At 43.0% G+C, this 22,881-nt stretch overlaps 1 protein-coding gene across 2 annotated transcripts; it reads right to left on the bottom strand.

The window, feature by feature from the left end:
* Positions 1-255: 255 nt before the first annotated feature.
* Positions 256-19,580, bottom strand: NIT2 (nitrilase family member 2). 2 transcript variants are annotated; one of them, XM_053220735.1, is made up of 10 exons: positions 19,423-19,580; positions 15,997-16,115; positions 14,412-14,532; positions 13,268-13,356; positions 7,304-7,397; positions 6,715-6,789; positions 5,570-5,756; positions 3,771-3,869; positions 1,572-1,627; positions 256-1,223 (listed from the first exon to the last, which is right to left on the bottom strand). In XM_053220735.1, exons 1-10 carry the CDS (start codon positions 19,448-19,450, stop codon positions 1,132-1,134), a joined length of 960 nt encoding a protein of 319 aa, XP_053076710.1. In that variant the 5' UTR covers positions 19,451-19,580; the 3' UTR covers positions 256-1,131. The 2 variants fall into 2 exon arrangements, with proteins under 2 accessions (XP_053076710.1, XP_026933426.1); XM_027077625.2 differs by having other exon boundaries at positions 5,570-5,648.
* Between the last annotated feature and the right edge of the window lie 3,301 nt (positions 19,581-22,881).

Raw genomic sequence — 22,881 nt, 5'->3', positions numbered from 1 at the left:
AACATAATGTGTGCTTGTGTATTATTGTAAGGTTTTATTTTCCAGGATGATAAATATCTCTACATATGTAAATAGTGGTGTGCTAGAGCAGGATTACACCAGCTCAGAAGTGCCCAGTGTGCATCTATTTCCAGCTCTGTGTTTAGAGGGGTCATGTTGATAGTCTGTACTTGGCCACAGTGAAATTATTTATACCAAGGAAATTGGCAAATACTACTGCAACTACTGCAAAATCAGGGCCTTTTTGAGGGGGGGGGACAGCTGGTTGTTAAATGTTTATTAGCCCACCACCAACTGTAACATACATAAAAACAAAGTTCATTGGAATCCTTAATTTTTAATTGTGCAAAAGGCTTCTGAAAACCACTAGGCTAAAACCACTAGCTTGCCTTCATCAAGCTAGAAAGTGTTACTAGGGAGAAAAGCAAAAAGACAAAGATATTTTCAGACACTCACCCCATCAAGAAAATCTTTTACAGAGACTCATACTTTAGTTGCCTTGACCAAATGCCACTGCTGCCATTCTTCCACAGGACTCCCTATTGATACTACCTTTTCTCTAAGACCAGGAGGGTCTGGGGTTGATTCATTGGCTCCTTCTTGAATTTGAAGAGCCCCAAGGCTGCCGGGAAGGGATGGGGCTGCCATCTCCTCTAGCAAACACCAAAGGTCAATAACCTTGCTTTCCATAGCTACTCACAGACTAAAAATATAAACTTCAACGTCCTACTCAAAAGAGAGCGGCACCAGACCAAATTTTCTACGTAATGGATTCTAACCCCAGCAGTGAGATAAGCAGTATGTGACATAAATCTATGGGTACCAGGTGAAGCAGCCACCAGGATACCAAGATCTGATACTTTCACCAACTGCTATGAAGCAACTTAGTATGGGAGTTATAGCCATTTCCTTTTCCTTCTGCTCGCAAGGCTAGCCTGAGCCCTTTTTAACTATCTAATATGGTGTGAAAAATATCATGTGCTGATGCTCCATCATCTCAATAGAGAGTTCCCAAGAAAGGAAAAGTCTGAAATTAGAAAAAAAAAAAACCTCCTTAAAGAATTCAACAGGGAGTTGATTACATTGCAGAAACATCATCCTGTTTTTCATGACATGTTAGAAGCATAAACCTTAGGGCTTTTTCGCCTCCACTGCATAAAGGTCTGATCGCTTCTGGCTAAAAATGGGGATTTGCTGGCGTATTTCAGCCAACCTCTTCAGGTCTGCAAAAACAGGAAAGTGTACTATTAATAGGACGTAACTCCTCACTAACCAATGAGAATTTCTTCCCCAAACAGTATAAAAACCACCAGAGTCTCGGCAAGTAACTCAGGAATATAGAGGCCTTGTCCAAAGGCACCCGGTGACCTGGCGGTCCCGCTGGAGTTATTTCAAACCAAACCAAGAAAACTCAACCAGAATTATAGCCCCCAGGGTTTGGCTAGAGAACCAAGGATAAATGAGAAGGTGGCACAAGGGAGCCGCTCCAAGCGACAGGAGCTTCACAGCTAGGAATCACCTCAGACCAATGGGGATGCCAGAGACCTCAACCGTGCCGCAGCAGATCTTACCTATGTCTGAATACACGATGGTCTCTTCAGTGCCAGCCTTGGCAAGGACATCTCCCCTGAAAGAGATTCGGAAGGGAGTAGGTCACTAATGTTTGTGGGTATCAGGATCCCTATTCTTGTCCCACCTCAGGCCTCAGGGGAAGGAATCTGAGATTAAAGACAAGAAAGGAGGGGCGTAAATTCCTGTTCCACCATTTAAGTAGCCATTTGGCCTTGTGCTAAGTCACCTGCACTCTCCATTTCCTAGTCTATAAAGTGGAAATCAGAGCTCTGTGAGGACTTAGATTACAGAGTATGTTCTGTAAACTGCCAGCTGCTAGGAAATGGTAGTTCCTCCATGATTACAAACCTCTGAAAACAGAGCTACCTGTAAACAGCGGGAAGCTCTGTCCTGTCCCTTCCTGAGTGCAGATCAGAAAGACCCCTTTCGGGAGGGTGGTCTGGCTCTGCTCCTTCATGCTTTCCGAGGCTGGGGATGGTGAGGTTGGGTCTGAGCACAGCCCTGTGCTGCCTGGATCTCCGGCCTTGTGCCTGTGGTCCCTGGGTCCCTATGTTATTGGGTTTCAGTTTTTGAAGGAAAGGTTTCAGCCTGGGGTCTGGATAGAAGTGGTGTGTAAAGCACACCCCAATAGGAGAGGAGCCTCACACTTAGAAACAGGAACACTCCTTCCCAAATCTGGGGAAAGGCTGATGTGGAAAAGATTCCAGTGCTGAGTCTCTTGGCCCAAAGCAGGGCTTCAAAAACATCTAGTGAAATGAAATTTCTCCAAAGCACAAAATAAAGTAATCTGACCTAACAAACAATCTGATACAGTAATTGGTTCCATTTCCCAGATGGCCACAAACAAATTTTTGACACAAATGAGCTACAAACATCATCATTAATGCCACTTAACTGAATTCATTTTTATTCTTTTCTATTTCTTCCCCATTTGCTCTGGCATTCAAAGATCTCCCTCTCTGGGTTAACCCCAGGCAGCCATTCCTGATGTCAATATAAGACCGAGGGCCCCCAAGTCCTACAGATAGAATTCTGAAAAGAATAAAGTACAACTACTTTGTGTCAGAAGCAGCCAGCCTGATCAGCAATGAAGTTCATCAGGAGAACCCTAGCAGGGAAGCAGAGCTGCCCAGAAGGCTAGGAAGCCTGTCACTAACAAATGAACAGAGGAACTTGAACCAAGTTTAAGAAAATGTTCAAGACAACTTAATCCTTCCAGTCTGCCAGTGCCTTCCAAATCCTAATATGCAGGAGGCTCCCTGGAATCTCTCACTGGTCTTATCTTCCAAGGCCTTCCCCTATCACATTCTTTCATCTTTGGGGCCTAGAAGGTCAGAAGAGAGAATTTCAGACATACCCTAGTGATATATAACCCTTCTCGGCCTTGTTACTGGCATATTTATCCTGAAATTATGTAAATACACAGCAGTATGTGTGTAATCATACAGATGTGTGAGTGGTATGGAATAAATCCGAGTTCTAAAGTCAGAAGTCCTGAATCTAAACACCAGTTCTGGCTATTTTATCCCACGAACTTCAATTCTACCATCTATAAACTGAGCTTAACATAGGAAAAGTCTCGTTCACATGGAGGCCATGTGTGTGAAAGTGCTGTGGAAACCATTCAAGTACAGACCATGAGTTACGTACAGTAACATACAACTGGGTGTGCAGGTGGGAGAACTCCCATGCTGGCTTCTCTAAGACAATGCTTTACACTCTCACAGAGGACAAGGTCACAGTTTTCCTTAAATGAACCCATCCTCCCCCATCCTCTAATCATTATGCAGGGAGCAAAATCCTCACCCTATAACCCATTCCTGCTCTAGAACCAATCACCTAGCTTAAATTTTAACCAAAAGCCAACAATCTGAGAGCCTCTTTTACTAAAATCACCCACCATGACTGCTGCCATACTTCCCCCATGTGATCCAAGTCTGACTGATAACAAAAGCTACTCAGAAGCTCAGAAGAGGGCTAAGGTCAAATGCTCAATCAAGAAAGACAGCAGGCCCAATTCTTTCTCATGTGGTTTCCAAGTGCAAGTGTCTCTCTCAGACGAAGTGGAGACCTAGGAGGCATGTGAGGATGGGGGGCTGGGAAGGAGCAGGGCTGGTGGGGAATCAGACAACCCACCCCCCCCCCAGTGCAATCTCTCCCAAGCTCCTGGAGAGCCTTTCCCCGCTTAGCCAACTCACCAAGGACTCACAACAGTGCTGTGTCCCCAGGCGACATAGGAGGCCTGATCATCCCGGGCAGGAGATGCCGTGGCCACATATACCTGATTATCAACAGCCCTGTTGTCAACAGACAGAAAAGAGGTAATTCATATATTATATATTGGCAACATTTTTCTATCCCAAGGGTACAGATCCTTCTTTTAAAAACTGGGACAGAGTGGGGGGTGCCTGGGTGGCTCAGTTCGTTAAGCATCGGACTTCGGCTCAGGTCATGCTCTCACAGTTTCTGAGTTTGAGCCCCGTGTTGGAGTGTGTGCTGACAGCTCACAGCCTGGAGGCTGCTTCAGATTCTGTGTCTCCCTGTCTGCCCCTCCCCTGCTCACTCACGCACGCTTTCTCTCTCTCTCTCTCTGAAAAATAAATAAACATTAAAAAAATTCTTTTAAATAAATAAAATGGAATAAAAACTGGGACAGGATAGGCTGGCTCAGACATGGAAGGGAACAAACAAAGCCATGAAACCCTCTCTTCTAAAAGTATATTTAATGCATAAGCCACTTCTCAACTGAGAGTGATTTTGCCCAGTAGAGCCATTTGCCAATGTCTGAAGACACTGACTCTGACTTTTTGACTTTCATGATGGGGGTTGCTATTGGCACCCGGAGGGTAGAGGCCAGGGATGCTATTAAACATCCTACAGTGCACAGAACAGCCTCTATAACAGAGAATGAGCTAGTCTAACATGTTAATACTGCCACAGTTGAGATCCTGGCCTGAGCCAACCTTTTAACATATAAACGAGCAGATCTTCTCTGGTTAATCGAGTCAAGGTGGCCAGAGAGACTGGACTGGACTTGCTGGGGCCAAACACTTTGCAGGGCTGCATGGCATCTCCATGCCCCCAGTGGCCACAGCCCCATCATCTCAAATTAGGTAAGAATTTCAGGTGGCAGGCTGGGTACATCAAGCCATCTCACCTGGGAGCATCCTGGGCTTAACCAACAGGTCCACGCCAGGCCATTCCGATATCTCCCAAGCTTTTCCTGCTCCCTACAAGACTGCATTAATTAATATTCATGGTATCAGACACCCCTACCCCATCTTCCACCAAGCAACCAACCAAACACCTCTGCTTCCTCCTCCAATAAAAATTGCCATTCTCTTTAGAAGTGAGAATAGTGGCCACATCTGGGCAAAGGAGAGGGTAGACGGAAGGGGCAAAGGGGAGCATTCTAGAGATCCAGAAGTGTTCTATATTGACCGTGGCCAGAGGTGCATACACATGTAAAAACTCCCCAACCTACAGACTTAAAATCAGTGTACATTCCTCTAAGTATAGGATACCTCAACTAACAGAACTGTAACGGAGAGAGCCAGCGTCTCTGACCAGTATTTCATGGTTTTCAGCACACTTTACACAGACACACAAGTCACACTCCTTTCCCCTTCCATATTACATCCACCTCAGCCATCTGCCCTTCACCACTCACTCCTCAGCCTCAGGGACCCAGGTAACAGCTACTGTGACATGCCAAAGACACTGTGCAATGCCTGGGATTCGCAGAATAGAAAAACAGTGTCTCAGCAGGGTATTCTAGGACTAGCAGAATGAGGTAAGGGCTGGGGTAGGAGAAGCATCGCGATCCAAGCAACATAGTCAACGGGGTGGTTCATCCTTTCCCACTGCATCTGGATGTCAGGGCACCTGAGTCAGGGGCAGCATCCTGTATCAGGAAGGTTGGTTCTTCCCCCAAACTGGAAATCTCTGCAACAAGGCAACACTGACACTTGAAGGTGTGCCTGAGATGCTTTCTTACCGGCCTCGTTGAAGCAACTCCCAGTGGGCTGGTCCAGTGGTCAAATTAAAAGCTCCAGGATACACCAACAGCTGGCAGCCTTGAGACAGAACGGCCAGAGAAGAATGGGTGCAGGTTGACACCACCCCACACTCAGTCCCCATTTTGGTCCTTACCCAGTGGGGAACAAACTCAAACTCTCCCAAACCTAAAAAAAAGATGTCCACCAAGGTAGGATTCCTTTGGGGACACATACACGCTGCACACAGACATAGAAGAACAGTGCTATTGATGACCGAAACCACGGTATGTGACTTCACAGATTTCGGTCAGCACCATATGGCCAGCTCTGCGTGGCCAAGGACCACATTTTGTAATGCTTTTCAAATGAAATGAGGGGCAGAGTAGGTGCTCTAACACTTACTGACAGAAGTCAACAGAGACCGCCAACGCAGAGCCTGTGCACCCCCCACCTGTTTTGCTGACCAGGCAGTCACAACGCCTGCACCCATTTCACTTGAAGTGACAGTCAAGTCCAAATCAGAGTAGCTTGGACAGTCTAGTGGGATGCTCCTATTTGTTGACTACCACAAGAAGAGCTTTCTAAGCTCTCCTTCCTTAATCTCCACCCCATGCCTATGAAAAAATGGAGATCCACGCTGCTGTAAAGATTAAATAATTTACTCAAAGTATCACGTCCATTAAGGGAAAGAGCTGGAACCAGAACCCAGATCTTGTGACTTGGCTCCGTGCTCTTCCAGGACAGCAAGGACACTTGTTCTCTGGACCAGAATGTCATTGACTACATTTCTACTGTGCCCAACATGCAGGACCACTGAGTGTGAAATCATGACAGGCACCATAGACCACATCCTCACTTCTAGCGGGCTCCAAGCTACTCTTTCCAAATACAGTAGCAAGAAGGGTTCGAGAGGCAGAGAAGATTTAGGAGCATGGCTCCTGCTTAGCTCCACGGTGTGCTGAAATGCAACCTCCAAACAGCTGTGCTGTCCACGTGCAGCAACATCTGAGCAGCCGGATGAGGATGGACAGAGTAAGGCTTCTCCTCCGGTTTTTCTGACAAAGGGCTCCCTCCCTCTACCCACGAAAACCAGGCCGGAACCAAACCTGGAAGCACCTCCACAGCACAACCTCGGTGATCTCACCTCTCTGCGCGTAGATTTGTGCGAGCTCTGCAAAGCGGATGTCGTAGCAAATGCCCAGGCCCACTCTGCAGTAAGCTGTTTTTCAAACAGAAAATGCACAAATGAAAAGTTAACCTCTTTTGCAACATGGCGTGGCAGGGTAAAGCCTCCATTTGAGATCACCAAACAATGAAGGTAATACATTACCCAGGGCCCATGGATGGAGAAAATGTATAAGCTTATGCCTGCTTGGATTTTCTCTCACGAAGACATCGTTTATGTCAGCAGATTAGAAATAAGAAGTTCATTCTAATTGAATGCTTATTGTCTATGTGGGAAGTATTCAATCACAGCCTGACAGATAAACTCTGGAAGTGATCACACGAATAGTCTGTGACCAAATGGCAGAGCAAAATCATGACAAGCCCGTAGTTCTCCATTCAGCCCACTATTTCTAGATCTCTGGCCATTCTATACCCTTCTCATTTCTGGTCTTACAGTCAGCGTATGTAAAGAAGTCGGGGAGGAACATAAGAGAAAAAAAAAAAAAAAGAAGAATGCCTGACCCTCGTCTACTGAGACTGCTGAAACAGGTGAACTTAGTACTTACGAGTATCAAATGTGGAGAAACTATCACCGGGACTCAATGTTTCAGATTCGTGAAATGTAATTTTCCCCGGAACGTCAATATCAAACAGATGGAGCTGCATCACAAGTAATGGATTTGGTTACCTCTTTTCCAGCAGGGTTCACGGCAGCAATTTACAAACGTCCTTCCATGCCCAGAAATAGGGATGCTCTAAGATCAACTATACAAATAGTAACCCCAACCTGCCCACAACCCATCCCACAAGCTGACATCTTATCAAAATGAGCTCTAATATACAAAACTGGAAAAAATCCACAAAGCGGTAGTTTTATGACACTTCTTTCCTATGTAGCACGCAAGGTGATATCTAGGTTTCTTACGGAAGACAGCTAATGTGTTACTTTCTTATTCAGTATAAATGCTAACTGAAGTCTTCATCACAGAATCATAATCAAACTGACACATTGGCAGGAGAGGTGGAGAGTGGGTAATTAAAAATTGGTACAATTTTCCCAACTAAATGCAGCAATATATAAAAAGTGCAACACATCATCTGAAATTGGATTTATTCAAGGAAAGCACATGTTAACATGAGGAAATCAATGTAATTTACTACAAATAGCTAACAAAATAAAGGAGAAAAGTCATATGAACATCTTAAGAGGTACATAATGAGCATTTGGCAAACTTCTAAATCCATGCATATTTTCAAAACAAAAGAAAAAACTCTTCTGGGAAGGGTATTCCCTTACTCTGACATAGCATCTGCAAAAGTAAAAAAGGAAGGAACATCATACTTAACAGTGAAACATTAAAAGCCTTTTCATACTGAGATCAGGAACAAGACAAGGACTCCTATTCAGAGGATCTCAGAGATCCTAACCCAAGCAACAAGGCAACAGAAAGGAATAAAAACCATGAGGATGAGAAAGATAAAATTAACTCTGTAATTATTCTCAGATGATATAACAATGTACCTACAAACTCCAAAAGAAATCTACAGCTGAAATTAAGGAGTTTAGCAAGGTTACAACATACAAGGTCAGTACTTTTAAAATTAGTTGTACTTCTATATACTAGCAAGAAACAGAAAATGAAAGGGCATCAAAAACCACCAATTAGGAATAAATCTAGCAAATGATATACAAGACTGTACCCAAAGCACTATAAAAACAATTCAAGAGAAATTTTTAAAAGTTTGAATAAATGGTGGGATATACACATTCATGGACTGGAAAACTCAATACTAAAAATATGCACTTCAAACAGTGAGGTTACAAGCACAAAAAGCTAGTTGTTTAGCCCCAAAGCTAAACAACTTTAGATAGAACAGAGCAGCTGAGGGATGCCTGGGTGGCTCAGTCAGTTAAGCACCGGACTTCAGCTCAGATCATGATCTTGTGGTGAGCCCCACGTTGGGCTCTGTGCTGACAGCTCAGAGCCTGGAACCTGTTTGGATTTGGATTTTGTGTCTCCTTCTCTCTCTGCCCCTCCCTCACTCATGCGTGCACACGTGCTCTCTCTCAAAAGTAAATAAACATTAAAAAAAAAAAAAGAATGGAGAACCTGAAGTTACTGCCTACCTCACAAAGGAAAAAGAGTATGGTGTTTGAGTACAATGAAGTTAACTACTTACTAAAACAAAAAAATTCAACCCTTTTCAGAGTAATATAATAGAAGCTGGAATCTCAACAACATAGAATCCAATATGCAATCCAAAATTACTAGACACACAAATAAGAAAATGTTACCTAACTTTAAAGAAAATGTAATAATCAATGAAGCAGACCCCAGCCTGTGTCAGATGTGATAATTACCAAAAAGGAGCTATTAAACTAGGCTCAAGGGTATAAGGAGAAATATGCTCTTAATGAATAGACAAATAGGATATAATTAGTAGACAAATAAAAGTTTATCTGAAATTTTAAAAGATTTCACTGGGATGGCACACAAGAGACTAGGGATTACAGAAGAAAGACTCCGAGAACTTGAAGACAGATGAATGGAAACTGTCCAAGCCGAAGAAGATAGAGGAAAAAGATTGGAAAAACAAAAAACTGGAGTCTTGGAAACCTGGTTTGGTAGAACAGTATCAAAATTGAAGTCCAATAAGAAGAGAATGGAACAGAAAAGCATTTAACAGAATAATGCCCCAACAGGACGAAAGAGTTAAATTTACAGATTAAAGAAGCACAAAGCAGGGTCTCTGGGTGGCTCAGTCAGTTAGGCATCTGACTTCAGGCTCAGGTCATGATCTCACAGTTTATGAGTTAGAGCCCTACATCGGGCTCTGTGCTGACAGCTCAGAGCCCGGAGCCTGCTTCAGATTCTGTGTCTCCCTCTCTCTCTGCCCCTCACCTGCTCACACTCTCTCTCTCTCTCTCAAAAATAAGTTCAAAAAAAATTTTTTAAAAATAATAAATAAGCACAAAGCAAGAGAAATAAAAAGAAAACTATATCTACATAGGCACATCAGAGTCAAAACACTGAGAAGTAAAGATTATGGAAAACATTTTGAAGGCAGACAGAAAAAAACCACAAATTACATACAGAACAACAATACAAATCACCACCAAATTCTTATTAGAAAAATGCTTAAAAAGAGGCTAGGAAATACATGAAAAACATTGCTCAAATTGCTAGGAGAGAAAAGAAAACTGTCAACACAGAATTCTATTCCACCAAAAATATCTTTCAAGAATGAAGACAAAATAAAGATATATTCATAAACCAAAACTAAGAGCATTCCTACCTACCAGATCCTCACTACAAAAATTCTAAAGGAGGTCTTTCTGTTTGAAGGCAGACACCAGACAGAACTAGGATCTTTAGAAAGAAAAATACAAAGAAGCTAAATATTTCAGCAAACAAAATAATTTTATCTGAATTTCTTTACATACAAATGATTACTTAAAAACTTAGTGTTTTGTGGGATTTATTATGCAATACGTATGACAACTATAACAGAAAGAGGGGAGAAAGAAGGAAATTGATCTATATAATTGTGAAGTTCTTAAATTTCATATGAAATAGTAGGATATTAATTCTAAGTAGACTATGAAAAGATAGGGTGCGTATGGTAATCCTTCGGACAACAACTTAAAAAAAAAAAGCAAAGAGGTATAACTAAAAGCCAATAGTTAAATTAAAATGGAATTCTAAAAAATACTCAACTAAACCAAAAGAATGCTGGTAAGAGGAACAAAGAAAAAAAACACTAAAATGTCTAATGCCTAAATCAAACCATATCAATAATTACATTAAATATAAGTGAAGTCAGTGCTCCAGCTAAGAGGCAGAAATTGTCAAAATGAATAAAACAACAAGACCCAACTGTATGCTAGCTACAAGAGAATCATTTTAATTATAAAGATACACTGGACTTCAAGCTGTATTACAAAGCTGTAATCATCAAGATGGTATGGTACTGGCACAAAATCAGAAACTCAGATCAATGGAACAGAATACAGAACCAAGAAATGGACCCACAAACATATGGCCAACTAATCTTTGACAAAAGCAGGAAAGAATATCCAATGGAATCAAGACAGCTCTTCAGCAAGTGGTGCTGGGAAAACTGGACAGCAACAGGCAGAAAAATGAACCTGGACCACTTTCTTACACCATACACAAAAATAAACTCAAAACGGATGAAAGACCTAAATGTAAGACAGGAAGCCATCAAAATCCTCAAGGAGAAAGCACACAAAAACCTCTTTGACCTTGGCCACAGCAACTTCTTACTCAACATGTCTCCGGAGGCAAGGGAAACAAAAGCAAAAATGAACTATTGGGACTTCATCAAAATACAAAGGAAACACACAGCAAAGGAAACAATCAGCAAAACTAAAAGGCAACTGACAGAATGGGAGAAGATATTTGCAGATGACATATCAGATAAAGGGTTAGTATCCAAAATCTATAAAGAACTTATCAAACTCAACACCCAAAAAACAAAGAATCCAGTGAAGAAATGGACAAAAGACACGAATAGACACTTCTCAAAAGACAACATCCAGATGGCCAACCAACACATGAAAAAATGCTCAACATCACTCATCATCAGGGAAATACAAATCAAAACCACAATGAGATACCACCTCACACCTGTCAAAATGGCGAACATTAACAACTCAGGCAACAACAGATGTTGGCAAGGATGCAGAGAAAAAGGACCTCTTTGGCACTGCTGGTGGGAATGCAAATTGGTGCAGCCACTCTGGAAAACAGTATGGAGGTTCCTCAAAACATTAAAAAAAGAACTACCCTATGACCCAGCAATTGCACTACTAGGTATTTATCCAAGGGATACGGGTGTGCTGTTTCGAAGGGACACATGCACCCCAACGTTTATAGCAGAACTATCAACAATAGCCAAAGTATGGAAAGAGCCCAAATGTCCATCGACTGATGAATGGATAAAGTAGAAGTGGTGTGTGTATATATATACAATGAAGTATTATTCGGCAATCAAAAAGAATGAAATCTTGTCATTTGCAACTACGTGGATGGAACTAGAGGGTATTATGCTAAGCGAAATTAGTCAGAGAAAGACAAGTATCATATGACTTTACTCATATGATGACTTTTAAGATACAAAACAAATGAACATAAGGGAAGGGAAGCAAAAATAATATAAAAACAGGGAGGGGGGCAAAACATAAGAGACTCAAATATGGAGAACAGAGGGTTACTGAAAGGGTTGCAGGAGGGGGGATGGGCTAAATGGGTAAGAGGCATTAAGGAATCTACCCCTGAAATCACTGTTGCACTATATGCTAACTAACTTGGATGTAAATTAAAAAAATAAATTAAATACATCTGCCTAAATAAATAAATAAATAAATAAATAAATAAATAAATTACAAAGATACATTCAGGTTGAAAGTAAGGAATTAGAAAAAAAAATGTACCATACAACAGTAAGTATAAGATTAGAATGGCCATGGCAGTATCAGAGATAAACTTCAAGACAAAGATTATTGCGAGAAAGAAAGGGATTTCACAACAATAAAAGGATCAATAGCCAAAGTATTTAACAATCTTCAATGTATTTGCATTTACCAAATGTCAACTGTTCCCACAGTGATCTCTATTTTCAGTGCAATTCTTTTTTTTTTTTTTATCATTCTAAGTATTCACTTTATTTATTTATTTTTAATTTAAATCCAAGTTAGTTAACATTTAGTGTAATTACGATTTCAGGAATAGAATTTAGTGATTCATCACTTACATATAATACCCAGTGCTCACCCCAACAAGTGCCCTCCTTAATGCCCATCACCCATTTAGCCATCCCCCACCAACCTCCCCTCCAGCAACCCTTAGTTTGTTCTCTGTATTTAAGAGTCTCTTATGGTTTGTCTTCCTCTCTGTTTTTATCTTATTTTCGCTTCCCTTCTCTTATGTTCATCTGTTTTGTATCTTAAATTCCACATACAAGTGAAGTCATATGTTTGTTTTTCTCTGACTTATTTTGCTTAGCAGCATACACCCTAGTTCCATCCACATTGTTGCAAATGGCAAGATTTCATTCTTTTTGATCACTATTACATTGTATGTATGTGTGTATACATATGTATATATATATACATGTGTATATATATATGTGTGTTTATATATATATACACATATATATATAGATACAGATATAGATATAAATATATTGATATATACATATATACCACATCTTCTTTACCCATTCATTAGTCGATAGACATTCGGGCTCTTTCCATACTTTGGCTATTGTCAATAGTGCACTATAAACACTGGGCAATTCTAATCAAAATTCCTACAGATTTTTCCTTTGCTGAGACTGACAGGCTAAGTCTAAAATTTATATCAAAATGCCAACAGCCAAGATTCGACAAGTTGACTATACCAACTAGTCAAACGCCCCACATGTGTAAAATTTGATGAGAGGAACTAGGGGATTTCACAGCAAATTCTCAAGAGGTAATGAGGCTTGGCACATTCCCTACTTACCTTTCTGTACTTTATCAGTAAAGTTCCATCAGGCCCAAACACAGCACAGGTGTTATAGAATTTCCCAGCATCCTCTTCAGGAACAGAACCTTTCATTGAGACGAGAAACACAGGAGCAAAGAAAATATTCTGAATAAAGCACTCTTGTATGATAACAAGACAAACACTCGACAAACTGTCACTTGGGTCCAACAATAAAGCATACTATCTTCTAAGGGTTATTTAATTATGTTCTTTTTTGTCTTCTTTAATATGATGTTTCAGAAACAAACTCCAGAGTAGAGATGAAATGTAATTAAGTCAGATGCCAAAGACAGGTTCAAAAATAACCAAACTGTTTCTGAATTCTGCTTTGATCTTGAGCTACAAGATCTGTTAATCTATAACACTAGAGAAACACAGAGGATTCACTGTTGCTCAACTTCAAATCACCAGGTCCTGCAAAGTAATTGTATCCCCATTAGGCCTCATGATGGGAATGGAAGCCAATCCTGCCATCACTGAATGTAGTTCCCGCATTTCTTTTTTCTTGCTTGTCTTTTCTTCACCTCTCATCTGTTTCTAATTCTTTTAACATGTCATAACAGAGAATAATTGTGTTTGCTAGATCTATTGAACAGCTTTACTGTACTGATTTTTATTTAAGCAAATACATTTTAAAAATTTATTTTGAAACCACATTTCAAAACCATACTTCTAAAGCTACCTTGATATATGTGGCCTCTTTATGAGAAAACAAAATTTCCTAACGTTGTATTAGTATAATGAAAGACACTCCAATACAGTGTTTTCTTTCCACATTTCCACCTGCCCTGTATTCCCATTCCTTCTCCAGGGAAAAGTCATCATTATCAGTTTGGTGCGTCTTTATACCATACTTACTATGTGCTACATATACAAACACATATGAAAATATATAACCTTTTGTGGCAGGGATTAATCTGAGAGTGCCTGTTCATATCATACGGAACGTGCTTCTTCCACATAACTGTGTCTTGAACATTTTTCCACATGATTACGTAAGATCCACCTCATTCTTTCAATGTCTGACTTACATGCTTTGTATTTCATTGCTTAAATGAAACAAAAATTATTTGGATGTTTCTCATGTTTAGGTCATTATACCTTGAGGGTAGGAAGTTACCTCCAATGAGATATATGCTGCACTCCTTTGCTACTTCAGAAAGCTTCTGTGTAGATTCACCAGGAATTTTCTCAGCATATTGGGGAAAATATTTCGTGCCATATGGACAATTAAAGCATTCCTAGAATAATGTTGGCAGAGAAAAGGGGGGGGGGGAAACCGTGAAAATAGCCCACCCATTTTAAACTTAAACTCAGAAGACACAGCTGCCTCTTTTAGCCCTGCTCTCAAAAGGGTAAAACACAGCCGATAAGAAAAACACTGGCATCCTAGCCTGTGGCCCCGAGCCGAACTTGACAGCTGGCTCAGGTTGGGCCAGAGGACACAAGTCATGTGTGCTCTCTCAGATCCCTGTCACCCCAGCAAATCCGCCTCTCCCTCGGTGTCCGCAGAACTCTGAGTTCCCACCCTGGGCACCTGAGCCCCATGACAATTGGGTTTAATCATAGGACTTCGGGTGTTAGAATGAATCCATTGGCTCAAAACTATATTATTAACTATGTAAAGCAATAAAGCCTGTGTTTGAAAAAATATAGAAATCTCTCATTCTCCAGGATATGCTATCTGCCACAGCTCTGTGAGAAAAGAAAAGCAAAAACTAGACTTTGATTCTAATTCATCATTCACTGAGACTGTGCACCAGGCACTGTGCTAGCAAACTCAAACCTGAGGATCATCAGCTTATACAACACACGTTAGAGAGGGCACATGCAGAATTAGGTGCTTTCATTCTCGCTCCTGGCAACTTAAAGCAACAAGTGACCGTGATCAGGGTACAGGCGAGTCCCATAACTGTGGCCATAAGGAAGACTGGATTCACATTAAGATCTCAAGCTCCCTTGTTAAAGATTCTGACTCACTGGCCACATCTGTGATGGACTGGAGCCTAAAACATAAGGTGGCCCTGAAAATTCTCTAGTCAATCTAAGCAGGGTTTACAAAGGGCCACCTCCTCCCCACAGCGCAAAAGGGAGAGAGGAAGAGGGGGCTGTCTGGAATAGTTCAACCACTGATCCCAGTAGTCCTTTGCCCCAAAATGCAGTATAGGCATGTCTTAGCATGAGCAGAACCCAGCTCTGGGCCAACACTACACCTGCTGACAAGCAAATGTGGTGCAACCTTTACCTGGTTCTATTCTAAAAGCAATCACCTAGGAAATACATGCAGAGCCCTACTGGCTTACTACAGGCTACCATATTTAGGAAGATACTGCAGGCTTCCTAAATGTCTCTAGTAATTTCCAGTTTTCAACCATTTGCTAAAAATGTTGGAGCCTTAGCACTACAATCAGTTATGTGTGCCATGGTCCTGGAAAGACTTACTTATACAAGGAAAGAAGGGAAGTATCCAAGGCACTGAGTATTCTATCTTTAAGTAAGCCACACAACTTACCAGGATTCTGAACACGATAGATGATCCCAAAGAGCTGTAAACACGCTGGCACATCCTATCACAAAGACCCTTAAACATGGAACAATCCTGGGGACCCACAAGACCCTGCTGGACCCCAGGACACAAGAAGACAACGAGAGGTAGCAGCCAGTATTCTACTGGATCAGAAGTTCCCAGAGGGCAGCATACTTACTGGCAGAGAAACTATTTTGGCTCCTTGTGTTGCTGCCTCCCGCACGAGACCACAAGCTCGAGTGAGGTTATCTGATTTGAGGGAAGAAACCTGAAGTTGGATGAGGGCCAAGCGGAAAGCTGAGGACGAAGATACAAGAAAACAGCTGTCAGAAGACCTGACTCCTGGATCAAAGCAACTCTCAACCAGAGACAGATTCTGCACCCCCTCCCCAAGACATCTGACAACGTCACCACTGTTGGGGTGCCAGTAGCTGCTGGTGCGTAGGCGTCAGGGACATTGCTGAACACGCCACAGTACACAACAGTCCTTCACAACAAAGAATTATCCAACCCACAATGTGAATGATGTGGAGGCTGAGAAACCTGGGGACAGAGCAACACCTCTGGGCGAGGCCCCACGCCAGCACAAGAGCCTCAAGCAAAGCAGGCAGGGCCAGCTTCTTACATACTACTGAGAACACGGCTTCAAGGAAGAATGAACTTGAAGATGGAACTGTCCCTTACAGTTTGCTCTTGGGACTCAAGCTACCCCTGTTCCAGATACGGAGTGCATCTTAGTGCAGGTGAAATCCCTTGGAAACTACCCAATCACTGTGACCTGCGGCGGTCAGCCCAATGGAAGGGGAATTGCCTGCCTCCACCTCCCCACCACCAGCTGGGGCAGGGAGCAAAGGTGGAGGGAGGGAAGCCTGGCGGCTAAGGAGCAGCACATGTGCTTAGTCACGGGGCAGGGCCCCTGGCCACCTGTGAGGTTTTGCACTGGCCCCATGAATATTCCTGTGCCCCCAAAGAGCACAACATTAAGTGGCAAATAACACCACGAGAGGTTGCAAGGGAGACTGTTAGAAAAAGCTAACAGTGCTTTTTCCTGTTACTCGAGTAAGAGGCTCCATATTTTTATCAGGGACTGAGTCCCACAGAGCCAACAAGATTTGCTGTCAGCCAAGAAGGTCAGGGGTTCTTCCAGGCTTATTCCTTCTTTGAGCTAATAACCACACCCTATATGTGCTTTTCCTATATTCTCTAGAGTTCTCTTGTAACTCTTATAGTCATCACCCACTGGTTAATAATTTTTTATATACAATTTCCCGTGTTCAAGTGACTGGTGTGGTTTCTACGTCTTGCCTGGACCCTGATTGATGCATAGTTTTTGCTCCTGGTCTGACGGGAGGCGACATTAAAGGATCAAAAGCACGTGGCAACCTATGAAGCTCTGCAAAACTTCAGGAATCTTCAGTAAAGGCCTTCCCTAGCTTTCTTCCCCCACCGCTGCTCTAGAAAACTAAGCTCTAGAACCTGAAAACCATTAGAGTTCTCCCTCTGGGTATCTGCTGTACTGGTGCAAATGTCCCCAGAAGAGTCAACACCGACAGACCCCGATCTCTGATGGCCTGTTTGGCCCACTGTGAACCCTAAAAGTAGGAAAACTCAGATGCTCCATTCCTTGGTGTATCTTAAAAACAGTGAGAAGAGCTAAATGTAACCCTGAATGTAGCTTGTTGAATAGTTTCAGAATCTGAATGAATACAAAGGAATCTAAAACAAGAAACGAAAGCTGGGATAACTTTGGAGCAAACTTTAGCTGTCACCAGAACATCACACAGACCTACTAAAAGTCTCCACGGTAATTCAGGAGCTGGGCTTTGTCTCTGCTCTGGAGGGATTAAAAGATGAATCCACCATGGCTATGCTGAGAGTTTCCTCTCTCCCTCATCCTATCCAGAAAGTCCTGATCCAGGCTTGGGACTGTCTGACATTCTGCAGATTACCCACTCCACACAGGGGCTGAGACACAGAAAGGCTACCATCGGGAAGTTTCTTGATGTGGAAAACAATCCTAGTCAATTCATCTCCTCAGCTGTAAAGTGAAAATTACAATGACTTTTAAGGTTCCTGGCTGCCCTAATATTCATCATCATCTAACAATGAAAGACTTACCAAAGGGGGTAAAAAAAAAAAAAAAAAAAAAAGGATAAAACATAGTAAAGTGAAGGGACCAATGTGGGAAAAGCATACAGAATGTGCCAGGCCCTCTATACATGCAAACATCTGTGAAGCGTCATTAACACTATTTGGTAGATGAGGAAATTGCAGGGGGGGAGGGAAGCTGCGCAAAATCAGTGAACAAAGTCAGTGAGACAATCCAAGCCAAAATCTGGAACTGTAAAGCAGGATAGGAACCGCATTTGTTTGTTTCTGGGTGGGCCGGGGAGAGGTCATGTAACTTGAAAACACTCCTCAAGGAAATCAGACACCATCCTCAACACCATCACGAGCCACACCTCTCAAGCCCACCAGCCTCAGTCTCGTCCTGGCTCTTCAGAGACAGCAGGCACATCCAGAGGCAGGTGTGTAAAAGGACTTCCATACCCTGATCCTAACATTCAGTCAGCCACTGACTTGCTCCAAGCACTGGCAGGTTAAAATGAAAACCAGAGCACTTGCACAAACCTTAGCATCTAGTGGGGGCCTCGCAAGACCGCAGGAGGGGCAGTTGATGTCCATTTTACAGGCCAGGAAACTGAGGTTCAGAAAGATTAAATGACCTGTTGCCACAGACTGAGGCAAAACTGTATTAATCCAGGTCTCCAGACTAGGGGTCCAGGACACTCCAAAGCCTCATGTAAAAGGATCGGGCAAAGACCTGGGGACAAAGAAAGAGGCTGGAAACGCCCCCTGGGGCTGATCCAGGATAGACTTGTGTAACATGTAATACCTAACCCGAAAGCTCAATGTCCAGGTGCAGAAACAGCTTGTCCAGTTTTTTCTGTTTGGGAAGAGAGCATTCTCCACTGGGTGTGACGGGCGGTGCAACATGGGGCAAGTTAATCAGGCCTCTTACCATACAGCCCAAATCAGAGAAAAACGATGCTTCATTTTCATATGACGGGGTTCAAAACACAAATAATTAGGATACATGCTTTTGCAAAACTCAAGTTAAAAAATCAATCTAAGGTGAATACAGTGAACGCGACACCCCCTGGATAGTCTCGCTTTCTCATGCAAAACCTAACAGCCTCCAAGAATCCCACAAGGCAGAGGTTCCCACACTCGAATAAGTCTCCTAATTACTGAAGGTGCAGTCTTCCGGTCGGGGCGGGGAGAAGGGGGCGCGGAACTTGTGTGCACCCGTCTCCCTCCTCTTCCGGCGCAGGTGAATTTGCAGCCGGCGGTGCCGAAACGCAGCTAGAGGCACGGGACTCAGGAGGAGCCCTGCAGTGAGCAAGACGCGGGCCCTTCCGGTCGCGAGGCCTGGCGCTCCCGAAAGCCTGGACTCCCCGGGAGTGCGCCGGGCCGCGCTCCGCCGCCCGAGACCTCAGCCCCGCGGGCGCCGGGTCAGGGAAGGCCCGGGACGCGGCGGGGACACAAGCGGAGGCGAGGGGCTGAGCCAGCGATCCCTCCCCCGGGCCGCCGCGCTACTTACTGGCCATGGCTCTCTCGAGCAGCACCATGGGCGGCGCGGCCTGACCCGGTTCCCTGGGCGGAGAGCGGCGGCCCGGCGAGAGGCGGCGCAGAGCGGCACGCAGGACTTGGTGCGGCCGAGGCTCCGCCTCCGGACCGCCTCCCGGTCCCGCGGCCCCGGGGAGAGCGTGTGGTCTTTCCCGCGCTCCAACACCTGTTTAGGTGTCCGCTGTTGGCGCCACCAAGGAGCAAACCATGGACCAAGAAGAAGCGACGAATAACAACACGCTCCAGTAAAAGGAATGCAAGGCAAACGGGTACATTGGAGTGGTGTTCAACAATTGGCCAGCGAAAGGATTGAACCTCTTGCTGGTTAGAGCACCTCTAGCCGGCAATAATACTGTATATGCTGATTGCCTTGGGCTCCTCGAACAAGTCGCTCTGACGACTGGGGATGGAATGGGATGGAATGACCTACGATGGTTTAGTCACGCAAGACATCAGTGGGATCTGACTAGAAGGCTGCTAGGTCATGGGGGAGAAGAAAAGAGCGACATTGTATCCTCAAAAATTCAGACCTCTTACATACTGAAATATGCTAATATTGTGTGAGGACTTTTGCATTTGTATTTTTTAGGAGTGTGTGTGTGTGTGTGTGTCTCATGTCTTTGTGGTTTTTGTTGTCAGGTTTGGAGATCAAAAATCACAAAACTAATAAAATCTTGCCATCTTTTTCTTTTTTTTTTTTAATGCTCTGTCCTGGTTTTTAAAAGGATACTCTAGAGGCGCCTGAGTAGCTCAGTCGGTTGAATTTCCCACTTGATTTAGGTCATGATCTCACAGTTTATGAGGTCGGCCTGTGGGCAGCCTGCTTGGGATTCTCTCTCCCTCTGCCCCTCTTCCCTGTTTTCTCTGTCTCTCAAAAATAGATAAAAGGATACCCTGAAAACATTTTTGGAATAATTAGGGATATTTATGAACTGGATATTTGATGCTTTAATGAATTCTGTGTGATGATGACATTGTCATTATGCCAGACAATATCTTTACTCTGAGGAGAAGTATTTGCTGAAGTATTTAAGGGTGAAGTGTCAGAATATCTGACTTGAAAATGGTACGTAAAAAGAAAATACGTGCTTATACAGACAAAGCAAAGGTGGCAAATTAAATCTAACAGGAGAAAATATAGCTGTTCATGTACTACTTTAAGACGTTTTTAAAAGTTTTTAAAACTTTCTTAAGCTGGGAGGAAATACATAGCAATTACGGGTTTTATTTTTTTGAAGATTCAACAATCTGGACCTGGCTTTGTAGCAGGAAGATAATAATCTGTTAATTTCTGCTATGTTTAATTAGCCCGGTGAGATTCCTGCGTCAATACTGGCCACTTACAACCTGTCAAAAAAAAGGTCACCCATTTCATTTCGATTTGCAAGTTCATTGGCATAAAGTTGTATGTAACAGTGGTACCAAACATGGCTGGGCATGTTATTGGAACATCGAAGCAGAGACACCCAGTAGGCAGTTGGTCCTAAGCCTCAAACTCCCATATGCAGGCTGGAGGCTGATTTAGGAGTCATCAGCAACTTAAACTAAGACAAAACTCTGAATATGGGTGACAAGTTGCAAGTGGACTATGAAAGGCACAGGTATAAGAGGGGCCTGTGAAACCTGATAAGGGGCCACCTGAGAGGTAGGAAAACCAGGAGAGAAAGGGCCTTCAAGACCAAGAGTCTGTGGGCACTGTCTTCCCTACGTCGCATGCAGGGAAGCCAGTGACTTGGATTCTAGGGAGGGAGTGGTAAGAAATAATACAAACTGTTCTTGAACTTTCCTTTAGAACTTTCTGGGCGTAATGGAACCGCTAGTCACGGTTCCAGTTCTGGCTCTGACACTGATGTGATGTTAATACCTAAGGCAAATCATCTCGTTCTCAGGACCTTTTCATCATCTGTAACACAAGAGGATTCAGAGGCAGAAGGTGAGAGGCTGGATGACCGAGTTTGCACAGTCCTCCTGTCACTTCACTCTGACTCTTCAACCACACAGCTCTGTCTTCACGTTTCCATGTTCCCTTTTATCTGCCACTTGAAAAGTAGCCAAAGAATTAAACGACTACACTAAATCTCCAGAGCCCAGATCAAAAGCTGGAAGTGCCAACCATGTCTCACAGTTTTAATAACCATTGCCAGGCTGGTACTGATCAGATTTCTACTTTTACTCCAGAGGATCTATTCCAGCATCCCCAGCTGCCCGAAAGCCATCTGTTTACACGTCTTGACATCAATTTAAACTCAACCATCTGAAACTAATTTTATCATTTCTAAAAGAGCTTCTCCCAGGGGCAACTGGGTGGATCAGTCGGTTAGGCCTCTGACTTCGGCTCAGGTCATGATCTCAATCTGTGACTTCGAGCCCCACGTCGGGCTCTGTGCTGACAGCTCGGAGCCTGGAGCCTGCCTCGGATTCTGTGTCTCCCTCTCTCTCTGCTCCTCCCCCACTCATGCTGTCTCTGTCTCTCACAAATAAAATTAGAAAAAAATATAAAAATAAAAAGCTTCTCCCAGCTTTCCTCTTACATATAGGCACCACCATTTATGCTGTTTTCCAATTCTCCTAACTCCTCATGCCCTCCCCTGGAAAATCTAAATCACTTCTGTATCATTCTTTTCTCCTCCACCTCTGGTTAAGAACAGGGCCCTTCTTACTTTCCTGCAGTACCCCTTGATTGCTGCCTCCTTTTCTGTCCTTGTGACCACCATTCATGGCTAGGCCTTTCTCATTTTGGGGAGACTGCTTTTAGGCAACTTAACTGGCCTCCTTTCCCTCAGCATCTTACCCTCCAATCACTCTTCATATGGAAGTCAGTCTGGGGTGGCCTAAGTTCAATTTTTCAGGGTGAGGTAGTTATACAAATGACTAATATAGATGAAGGGCTGAAAATTAGAATTGGAATCATCTCCACAATAAGAACAGAAACTGTCAAAGTGGATGAGATCTTAGGGGAATGTATGGTACTCCAAACAAAAGATCAAACTTGGGAATTACCAAATTGGGCTTAGAGCTTCGCACAAATGTCCATCGAGTGATGAATGGATAAATAAAATGTGATATATCCATACAATGGAATATTCTTCAGCCTTAAAAAGGAACGAAATTCTGACACATGCTACAACATGGATGATGCTTGAAAACATCATGCTAAGTGAAATAAGCCAGACACAAAAGCTACTTATTGTAATGATTCCCTTTATCATGAAATGTCCAGAAGAGGCAAATCCACAAAGACAGACAGGAAATTAGCAGCTGCCAAGGACTGGAGGGAAAAGGGGAGTAACTGCTAATGGGTATGAGTTTCTTTTTTGAGCAACCAAATGTTCTGAAATTAAATAATTGTGATGATTGCACAACTCTGAATTTGCTAAAAAGCACTTTGTAGACCCTTCAAAAAGGTGAACTTTATGGTATGTAGGTTATATTT

This window comes from Acinonyx jubatus, chromosome C2, assembly GCF_027475565.1.
Source record: "Acinonyx jubatus isolate Ajub_Pintada_27869175 chromosome C2, VMU_Ajub_asm_v1.0, whole genome shotgun sequence".
NCBI lineage: Eukaryota > Metazoa > Chordata > Mammalia > Carnivora > Felidae > Acinonyx > Acinonyx jubatus.
The sequence above is the reverse complement of the archived record's forward strand: the minus strand, read 5'-3'. Positions and strand labels throughout refer to the sequence as shown.